The sequence below is a fragment of the Eublepharis macularius genome, chromosome 4, assembly GCF_028583425.1.
Source record: "Eublepharis macularius isolate TG4126 chromosome 4, MPM_Emac_v1.0, whole genome shotgun sequence".
Lineage (NCBI taxonomy): Eukaryota > Metazoa > Chordata > Lepidosauria > Squamata > Eublepharidae > Eublepharis > Eublepharis macularius.
The window spans coordinates 86477727-86489034 of NC_072793.1; the positions used below are offsets into that span (position 1 = coordinate 86477727).

The following is an 11308-nucleotide window of genomic DNA, read 5'->3' on the forward strand; positions in this document are numbered from 1 at the left end:
CTTATTAATAAAACAATAAATGAAAAAAAAGAATGCTTCCAGTATCCAGCCTACCAATGGGCCATTTTCCTTGTGGGCACTGCTAATTTTGCCAGAATACTAAGCCAATAAAATACTTCATCAATCCTATTTATCAGAAACAATATCATCTCAAAGAATTCACTACCTGCAAGAGTGATCATGTGGTGTAGTCAATAGCATGTCGATGTGATAAAATCTATGTGGTGAAGAGTCACCCATCTCTTGGAACAGAAAAGCAACATTTTACATTGCAGAGTTGGTGCCCCCCCGGGACAATATTTCTTGGAGCTTAACCATAAGCTCAAAGATTCTTAATTTTGGGTCATAACTAAATGCAATAAACAAGAGGAAAGGGCTTTGCTAAAAAAGGAGACAGAATGGATTCTAAGGCTCAAAACTCTGTACTTGAACAGGTTAATGATAGCATCTCCTAGCAAGCACTAATTTCGATAAGAACTGAAATTAGCTCACACTCCTATTCTGCAACTAGTGCACATACAGAATAGATGTCTAAAAGAATTCTGAAGGTCAGTCAGGTTTCACAATGTTAACTTTTAAGAGCTTAAATCAAACATCTCTGTGAAAGTAAGATATGGAATGCTTGTTAATATATGTACGTCTATGTTGTTATAGGTTTCTAGACACCAAAAATGTATCATGTATTGCATTTTGCACATGTTCTGTTTAATGTGTTTTAATAATGTGTATTATCATATTTAGAATGTTACATTAATTGCTACTTATACATAGTTTTATTGGTAGATCCCCCTGATGAAGCTGAGGCAAAACGTGTAGGGGTTACTCAACATTAAAGGATTCTTTCTTTGCACCCTTTGCTGTTCCTTCGATTTGACAATTGTGGCCACAAGGACAAGGAGAATACATTTTTATACTGAACCTGCTTTTGAATTTCTGAATAGAACTGATACAGCATATGACATGACAGGCAGCCAAACATGGTAGTCTCTCTTAATCTGCCATGTGTCGGCATATCTTTCAATTCCTGTGACTAGTCACAGTTGCAGATGCACATTATTTGCTGTCAATAACCATTTTGTGCTGTAAAAAACTGGTTTTTCTCTTGAAGGCATGATATCTTTTGTAACAGAAACTGGCTGGAGGTATCATAATTATGAGCATGTTTAATCAGTATTGATGTTACATTGCTGCAGAGAAACAAAATTTAAAGATCAGTTTAAGGCTTAACTCAATCTTGTGAAAGTGTATAATCTGTACATGTTGTACCTTGTGACTGTGTCATGCATGAGTAGAGATAAAATCTGGCACGTTTTCAAAGGACTAAGATTAATATGGAATTATCAGAGTTAATGTTCCAATTCGCTTCTCAACTGCCTTATTATGTTCTGTAACCCTGAGTTTGGCAATATCCCCTGAGAGATTGTGACAGTGGCTATTTTACTAGGATAAAACATCAGCCCCCATAGCTAAAGGGACTCAATAGGTTGTCTCACCAATATATACACTCATCCATTTCACATAATTCTATCTCCCTCATACAGTACAGCCCAACGCATGTCTCCATTGATCCACTACTGTGGAATGTCCAAAAGGTTTTGAGGATTAGGATCTTAGAAAAACTGCCATCATTCATTAGAGGGCTTACACAATGCAAAGAGAGAAAGAGAGATGAGGCTTACATAGCTTTGTGTATTGTAATATCGAAGAAGAACAAGGATTCTATGAGTAAAAACTGTACAGTACTACAATACAGATGTTCCTCTAGTAACGAATTTGGGTTCTAGGCTTATTTCCTTGATTGACTCAAGTAATTCACATTATCAGGAGCTGCAAATATTCTCACATTCACATGCTCAAGGAGAACTATCTGAAGGAAGCACCAAGGATCAATATTATCCTGTTTACAAAATAAAGTTTTTGACAGCTAGTTATTTAAGAGAGAGTATTATGATACCTTTATGATCATATCCTCAGTACAGAATTATTCTGGTAGACTTGCAAGGTGAAGTAAAAACTGCTGAGGAGAAAAATACAGTTGCTCAGAAATTATTCTTTGTATCCGAAACTGTAAAACTTTACCATATAGTTTAAGAAGTAGGGGAATTCTGCATATGTCTTTCATATTTTTATGTCCAATTCTGAAAATTAAACTCAGTTTAGCAAACATTTGTTTAATCCATCAGCATAGACATATATTGGAATTAGCTGGAATTCTTTATATGATTCAATGGAAACAGCCAACAATTCCAACAATCTAGATTAGCTAGCTTCCTGAATTGTAATTTACTTTTAGGATACATAATGGGGACTTCCAAAGTCATTCACATACATTAAGTGACAGGCAGTGAGGGAACCTAACAAAAGCACAATAGTTAGGGAAAGAACAGGAGCAACTCTAACATGCTTAATTCTCCTGCTGGTTAACACCATTTAAAGTACATGGATGGGACAGGAAGTGACAACACAGGGACCAGAAGCAAAATACTCTGGAGGTCCTCGCAAGATGGACAGAGTTCATTCCACAATGATGAAAGCTGGATGATACCACAAAAGGATTAGTATGACTGCATGTTTGTTTGGCTGGGATGTGTGGAAGAGACTTCTGAGAAGCCAAGCAAAGGAAAATTGGAAAATCATGACAGAAAGCAATTTTAATCTCATAAAACTCCATCAAGTCTGAAACCCTGAATTTGGTTTGTTTAAAACTGTGTAAGATCAAAACTTCATAGTAATTGCTAATTTAAAACCAGATGCAATTAAGATGCTTCTTTCTGAGAAGATAACATTTACAACTGTACAAAGTGGAATTTCATTCCTAGAGATGGTGGAAAGTACCCTCAAGTCATAGCTGACTTATAGTTGCCCCTAGTGGGGTTTTCAAGGCAAGAGACTAACAGAGGTGGTTTGACATTGTTTGCCTTTGCAGCCTTTGTCTTCGTTGGAGGTCTCTCGTCCAATTACTAACCAAGGCTGACCCTGCTTAGCTTCTGAGATCTGACAAGACCAGGCTCTCCTGAGCTATCCAGGTCAGGGTTTCATTCCTAGCATGCAATAATAATCAATATATCTAATTTTCAACATATCCCTGTCTGTAGATAGTTAAATCCGGATATCAGTGCCATGAACTAGGGTTGCCAGCCCCCTGCTCAAGGTGGGGATCCCCACTTCCAGCTGCTGCCCCCGCTTCCAGCTGCTGCCCCTGCCTGGTGAGAAGTGGATTGAGCCCCTGACACATGCAAAAAATGGCACATGTGCTCCAGAGGACTGTCAATGATGTCACTTCCGGTTTAAAATGGAAACAAGGGGGCTCAGCAGGATAAAATTGATCCAAACATAGCAATTTTGCTATTTTTTTTTGCTCTCGGTGACATCACCAGAACCTCCCCTCCCCTTGCTTTGAAGGTAAGAGGGGGGATGGCAATCTGCCATGGACAGAAAAGACTGATCTTTCTACAAACCTGAGAAAAGTCCCAGGTTTGAAGAAAAATCTGAAATTTAAAAAAAACCACAGGGGGAGGGGTAAAACCCTTCAAAATAATAGAAACAGCCCCTGTAGCTTTAAGAAATGGCTACCCTCAGTGACCACTGCTAGACGACCACAACTGTATTGCCAGCCTTCAACTCTTGGTTTCTCTCAGTAAAAGGCATGGAGAGGGGGATGGGCTGTTCCAGTCTTTGAAGGAGACCCATGGGGCCAGATGGAGGGATGGTAGGGTTACGAGGTCCCTCTCACCTCCTGCTGGGAAGGTAGAGACCCCGGGTACTCACCTCATGCCGGGTGAGTTGGGACTGATGCAATGACATCACTTCCGGAATCGCTGTTACTACGCTGCCTGCACGAGCACTCTCACGAGTAGCACAGGGCTGATTATTGGGTTTAGTTAAGGATGGCTGGACCAGTCAGACAGCCGTTCCTTTCTTTATTAACAGAGTGCACCTCCTGAGCTTCAACGCAGCAGCATGGCCTAAACTAATATTAACCACACTATCTTATAAATTGCACACAGAGTGCCTCTCCTAGTTAAAGAACCAATAGTGGTCTATTTATTTAGAGAAGTACATTAACTTAAGTATATTAGAGAAAAAACAAAGTGACTAACTAATTTAGCTAACTAGGATGGCTTCAAATTGATAATAGGCCATCTGCTTTATTTGTCCCAGGAGGAGATACCATGCTGCTTCTCCTGGTAAATGCAGGAAAAAGGAAGAGAGCGGAAGGAAATTCCCTTGGACTACATTCTACCAATCAGAGAAAGTGAGTGGTAGTAAAGTAGCCAGGAAGGAGACTGATACTAGCCTGTAGATCTGTCTAACTCTATGGTTCTTGCCTTCCTTTTGTTTTGTTTGTAGTCTCAAACGTTTGAGCCAGAGACATCACCAGTCCCTTTTTCTAACACTGATTTGGCCCATTTGGGGCCAAAATTGGCCCCAAACGAAGCACAGGAATGCTCCCACGGCCAGCGCGACGATGTCACTTCTGGAAGTGATGTTGCTGTGCCTGTTGGGACCAAGCATGCGGCATGCGTTCCTGAGGTGCCTGCTGGTGGCAGCAACCTCTGGGAGCTTGCCATCTCCTTGATGGACAAGGGGGCAAATCCCTGAGAGTTTGCCCGCCATCAGCGGGCACTTGAGAACGCTAAGGGACGGTGGCATGGTATAGTCTGATCTCATCAGATCTCAGAAGCTAAGCAGGGTCAGTACTCGGATGAGTGACCAGCAAGGAAGACTCTGCAGAGGAAGACACTGGCAAACCACCTCTGCTTCTCACTTTCCTTAACAACCCTTGCCAAGATCACCATAAGCTGACTGCAACTTGAAGGCACATACACACACACGTAGGGTCAGGCCCAGCAGCAGGTTCCCTCGGCCCTCTCTATCACACATCATGCAGAATCAAGCCAAATTGCCGCTTCCACTGCCCCCTGTGTATCTAAGGCCTCTGGAATACTGTTCCCAATCCTCCCTTCAGTGGTTCTACCAGATGGAACCAATTTCCAATACTGACCAGCTACTAGCAGTGTCCAGTGTTAAAAAGCAGATTGGGAACCAAGTAAACAACCATAAAAGTTAGATGTAGCTCAAACTAAATTCAGTGGACCTGCAGTGCAATCTTGTTTTCTCAGAAGGAAGTTCTGCTTTATGCAGGTGGCTTACTTACTGGTATGTGTGTCTAGGATTGCAGCCTGTCTCAAATAACTAAACAGAACTGCAGTCATATATTCAATATTTATTTAATTACTCCAAAAGTGGAGGAAACATCTTAGTTTTTCTTTCCCCTCTCCAACTTCTGCAGCTCATACAGCTACCACTGTTCTTAAAATAAATTTTCGAAATCAAGGACAGAAAACAATTATTTTTACTGTGCTATTTGTTTAAATTTTTCTGCTCACCTGTTCAGTCTCTGCTTGCCTGATATAAACCAGTGGTGTGTATTCTGTGTCCCTGACAAGGGACAGCAATCCAAAGCACAGTTCCTGTCTTTAGCCTCTCTTGCTGCTGCTGCTGTGGCTTTCGGTGAATTTATTACAACTGCTGACAAAGCCAGAGGAGGCGTGGCTCTAAGTAGATCGCTGAATATTGTGCAGGAAACTGCAGCTATGCCATTATTAGTCTTGGAAAGCATTTAATCAATTAATGGCTTGGTGAAGTAGATCCAATTTCAGAAACCTATAATCTCAAAAAAATATTTCTTAAACACATGAGCAATTTGATGGGTGGGGAAAAAGCTTTAGCTTTGTTTAGTCAGATGCACAAATTTTACTGCGGTAACAGGGGATAATATCCCTTTTGCATAAGACAACCCACATTGCTTTGCTTGGAAAGCCTCACAAGGGCCAGAGCTTTAACTGTCCTATATTTCTTCAAGGGCAACAATTATTCAACTTTGTCACATGACAGATTACAGTTCTGGTTTCCTTGCTCTTTGTGGGCTCTATTTTCTGGCATTATAGCCAATATGTAGCTTATTTGAATGAGCAGCTTTCTGATACACAATTCTATTTGCTGAATGGCATTGCTAATGTCTGATGCAGCCAGTCTCTGCATTGCCCATCCCATCTTTACAGCAGCAGCAGGAAGCCTTGCCAGGCCCCATGTCACTCAACCCCACCTGCAGCAGCCCTGGGACCTTGGACAGCCTTACCTTACCCTGAGGAGGAAAGCAGGCACGGCCCAAAAACACCCTGGCTGGCAGGAGCCCTGCAACAACTTGAACCTGGAGGGAACTGATGGATGAGTGCAAATAATGCAGCAGAATTATCCTGTGCTGATTAGAGAGGCAAAAAGTTTTATTTGAGGAAGTTACATACTTGAGAGTAAAGAGGAGAGAGAGAGATTCCTTGCTAATTGACTACATCTTGCAGAGAGAGAGAAGTGTGGCAGGAGAGAGAAGCAGGATCTTGCCCTGTTTAGCCCAATAGGAGACAAGGAAATGACCCCCAGCAAACAAGAGAGGTGCTGCTCTCACTGTCCTAACTAAGTGATCCTTGCTGCCCCCTGCATGGTAGGCTCTTCTTCCTTCTTGCTGCTGTTGTACACCAGACATTGCTATTTCCAACAGGAAGTAGCCCCAAGACAGCAGGCAAACCAGGGGTAGTGCCTGGGCTAGCAGACCAGGGAGGGGGCAGGCAACCCCATCCTGGATAAACTGGAAGGGGAGGAGCCAGGAGGCTAGAAGGCTGACACAGCCCTTCCAGCTGTGATAGGCTGAGGAGAGGTCCACTCATGGCAGCCAGGGCAAGATTGGGAGGGCAGCTGGGGGGGGGGGGGAGAAACCCCTGTATGAGTTCCTGTGACTGATGATGATGGTGGTTGGAAGTTAGCTCCGGAAAGCTGTCTTGCTCAGTCTGGTGAAGGAACAAGGTGGAACAACTCCCATCCTTGGCTGGCCTGAGGACACCCACTAATGCCAACCAGCAAGATGGTGGAGGGCTGGCTGGGGGGTGCTAGTTAGGGAGGAGTCTCACAACTAGGTTTGCATATATGCTACTGAGGCATTTGTCAATCCAAATATTACTGTTCAGAACTATTGAGGTTGAATGTTTGTTCATGTTGCATTTGTCAATGGATGCTCTTTTTCCTTTAGTATTGTAGTGAACAACCTGGAAAAGTGAAGCAGAACATTTTAAGAATCATGGCAGGAGGGTAAGAGAAACTGGGGTGGGTCAGGAAAGCCAAAAATGAATGTAAAATCTCTGGAGAGCTGTTGTTGGCCCACGGTCAGTAGTATAACCTATCATCCACTGACAGACACTATAGCACATTAAGGATGCCGAGTCTAAGCCTTATACCATCCCTTTGCAATTGCTTTCACAGTAGCTCCTGCAGGCTGCTAGTACCTCAGTCCCAGAACACTATCATAAGAAAATATGACAGATATATCCTGAGGTTCCAGTGATCTCTGGAAGCAAAAGGTGCCTGGGAACATCAGTAGCTATCAACCTTTCTTTTATGTCTCCCCTGCCCCAGTCTTCAACTTTATTTTACATCTCACTTTTCCTCCAGCGGCAACCCAAAGCAACTTACATCATTCTTTTCTCCTCCATTCTATCCTCATGACAACCCTTTGAGGTAGCTTAGACTGAGAGCGGCTGGCTCAAAGTCACCAAGCAAGCAAAGTGAGGTGTTTGTGGGGAGTTTAAACCCAGGCTGTCAGTCCCTAGTATGACAATCCATACCATTCTTGCTCTGTTTTCACTCCTTCCCTTCAACTGGCAGTCTTTTTTAAAAATCTGCCAAAAGTTTTGCAGCAATAAGTAACTCAGTTGAGTTATATGATGGCTCTCTTGGCCTGGCCAAGATGGGCAAGTTGCGCAGAGGCTGCTGCTAGGCGTAGGCGCGTTGTGTGGATTCAAGACACAGCCATCACCACACTGGATGAGTTGTGCAAATTAGCAGCAAGTTGTTGGTAGTTATTGCAGGCCCTGATGAGTCATCCCTCCAGGGCTGGACTGGGAAGCCAAAAAGCTCAGGAAGGGGCCCTGCCCTCTTGCCTTCCCCTTAATTGACAAAGGCCAAGGCTGGCAGTGTTATTTTGGTGGCTACTAACATCATAGAAGGTACTGCTTGCTGTTTCTATTATTTCAAAGACCAAGGTTGCAGAGGCAGGTAATGGCAAACTATACACACACACAGTCTTTGATGGTGCCATATTAATACACTGATGACAAGTGAGGGTCCCGCAGGTACTTGCAGGTGACATCTCATTTTTCTCCACCCCATAATTTCCTCTCTTTCCTAAAACTTCTCATAGCTTCTTTTCGTGTTTCCTTCTCTCCTTTCCACCCACCAGCCAACCTACCCTTATCTGCCCGTCTTCAGCTTTCCTTTCTTCCCTCCTCCATGCAGCCTCTCCCTAGGAAAAGTGTAGTCCCATTGTGCAGCAAGTTGCCATGGTTGGTTGTGTGTTGCTGGCTGGACTGAGCCCAGTTGTGGGGGCTGGGGGGGCGGGCTGCAAGGCCTTGTGGGAAGCAATTTACTTTCCCCTATATTCATCTCCCTATTTCCTCTTTCCTTTCCTTGAAAGCCCTCATAGCCTCTCTCCTTTCCATTTCCTTCTTACCCAGCTATCAACCCACTTTTTATTTGCCCCCATCTTCAGCTATATTTATCCATTTATACCCCACCTTTCCCCAGTGGAGACCCAGAGTAGTTTATATCATTCTCCTCCATTTTATCCTTGCATCAACCTTGTAAGATGGGTTAGGCTGAATGTGTGTGACTGGCCCAAGATCGCCCAATCAATTTCTACAGCAGAATGGGGATGTGAACCTGGGTCTCCCAGATCCTAGACTGAAACTCTAACCATTACATCACACTGGCTTTTGTGGGGTGGTTGATACTGAAATGTAGCAGTCATGCCAGAGTGAGCCTGAGGTTGCTGCGAGGCCTGGCCCCGATGGGTTCCCCCTCAAAGGCCAAAATAGCCCTGGAAAAGGCCTTGTCCCACTCCCCTGCTTTTTACTGACAAAAATCAAGGCTTGAAGCCAGGCATTACTGTTGTTGTTGCCTAGCAATGACCACTGAGACCATTCATTTTTTAAAGCTACAGGTGCTGCTTCTATTATTTTGGGTTTTTTATTTTATTTAGGAATTCAGATTTTTCTTCAAACCTAGGTTTGAAGGTTTGCAGAAAAATCTATCTTGTCTGTCCATGGCCACAAACTCTGGATTTAAGTATCCACATTGAGAATTAGATATATTGGTGGTTGTGGATTTTCCGGGCTGTATAGCCGTGGTCTTGGAATTGTAGTTCCTGATGTTTCGCCAGCAGCTGTGGCTGGCATCTTCAGAGGTGTAGCACCGAAAGACAGAGATCTCTCAGTGTGAGAGAGATCTGAGAGATCTCTGTCTTTTGGTGCTACACCTCTGAAGATGCCAGTCACAGCTGCTGGCGAAACGTCAGGAACTACAATGCCAAGACCACGGCTATACAGCCCGGAAAATCCACAACAACCATCGTTCTCTGGCTGGGAAAGCCTTCGACAATATAATTAGATATATTGATAATATCTTACTTAAAATGAACTTAGTTCCTAGAGACAACTTAATCACAAAATCTGACCACAAAGATAAACATATCATTGTTGTTCAGGTCAAAGACCAAGCAAGAAATCTATATGCAGGAACTAAATTCATAATCAAAAGACTTTGTATTTTGCTGAAGTAAGGCATGTGTGGGGGCATTGGTTGCAATTACCCTCATAAGATAACATGATAAACTATTTACTGTCCAACCCATCAAGAGTATTTGGATTGAAGCCAGTTTGATTGCACTGAAAACTACACCTTACCAAGCTAATCACCTGCACGTTCATTTAGAAATAGGGATGCAACATCAACGGGCTTAGACTGGAGTAACTCTGTTTAGGATTTGTTAGTCACTTACATTAGCTAAAAATCTTTGGAGTAATGCAGCTGTGTTGCATTACTGGTCCATAGTATACTGTTAGATTGTAGGTATTCAGTTGTTTAGTGCATTCTTCTAATTTTGTAATCCATGTTAATTTCTTAGTAGATACTGTCCCTGTTACATTGTTTTAAAATTATATATGTTGAGTCTCAGTGAAAAAGGTAGATACTTGAAATAAAATGTAAATAAAATAAAATGGCAAAATTTACTTCAGTGGGTTTTACTGGAAGAGGGAAGGCACATTATACCATCTGCCTTTTTGCCAAGGTCTCTGGCTGGTTATTAGATCAATTTACATATATTCCCCAAATCCCATAGCACTTACACTTAAAGTCTAAACACTAGTCAATGCTTGATGGTGAGCTCGATCATTAAAAGTCAAAATAAAAAAGCAACATTTTTAGAAATGTAGTTGCTATCATCTCATAGGATGATCACAACTGTTTACTGGAAAGGAAGCCCTACTGATTTCAAGAGCTTAATTCATAATAAAGTTGCAATTTGAATGCTGTTCTTCATAGGTTCCTGCTCATCTATTTCATCCTGCACTAGGTTTTCTATTTTGACTAATAGTTGCAAGTATCTCACACCAATGCTGAATACGTTCTGAACTGTTTTCTCTTTATAATACCCCTCCCCCCATAAATGACACTTCTGTGCATCTGATTAAGTGAGCTATGGCTCAAAAGCTTCTGCTGGAATAAATTTTGTTAGCCTCTTTAATTCCTTTGGACTCGTTTTATAATTAAAGTCGCTCAGGAGTAAATGCCAGTGAGTTCTTTATCTGAAGCCAGGCAAATCATGCAATGCATGCTTACTTGGAAATAGGATTGCCACCTTCCAAGGGCCTGGAATTGCAAGTAATCACCGGACTACAGAGATCAGTTCCCCTAGGGAAAAAATGGCTGCTTTGGAAGGTGAACTTAATGGTATTATACCCTGCTGACAGGCCTCACCCCACCCTAGGATCCATTTCCTAATATTCAGGAATTTCCCAACCCAGAGCTGACAACTCTGCATGATAATAAATTCAACGTGAAACCACCTTCAAGTAAATCTGCAGTTTGAAACTGCGCTGCAGTAAACCTTTGCCGGCTGAGAAAAACTAATCCTTTTTCCTTCCTCTTCAAAGGACTCGCTACCCTTACTCTGGAGATCTGTGCAATAACCGTGACAAAATCAGGACCCTTGAACGAGAAAGACACAAACAAAGCTGCAGCAGCCGAGTGTCCAAATATCATCTTGCACAACATCTATTTTTTCCATCATGAATTTATCCCAGAAACACCCGCGCGATTAAAACGCAGTCCCGCCTTCTTTGCTCTCGTTTTTCCGGTTATCTCATAAGGGGAGGGTAAAGAGGAGAAAAACCGGATGTTTTCTGTTCTAGGAAACCCC

General features: G+C 42.6%; 1 protein-coding gene across 3 annotated transcripts in view; it reads right to left on the minus strand.

The window, feature by feature from the left end:
- FAXDC2 (fatty acid hydroxylase domain containing 2) overlaps positions 1-5493 on the minus strand; it is a 25919-nt gene extending 20426 nt beyond the window's left edge. Inside the window, exons 1-3 of one of the 3 annotated variants that reach the window (XM_054978118.1) lie at positions 5391-5493; positions 2080-2138; positions 1955-2017 (exon numbers count right to left, since the gene is read on the minus strand). In XM_054978118.1, coding sequence (XP_054834093.1) covers positions 1955-1966 — 12 coding nt within the window. In that variant the 5' untranslated portion in view covers positions 1967-2017; positions 2080-2138; positions 5391-5493. The remainder of the gene's footprint in view (positions 1-1954; positions 2018-2079; positions 2139-5390) is intronic. The other 2 variants (XM_054978117.1, XM_054978116.1) reach the window with 2 other exon arrangements.
- Positions 5494-11308: the final 5815 nt, after the last annotated feature.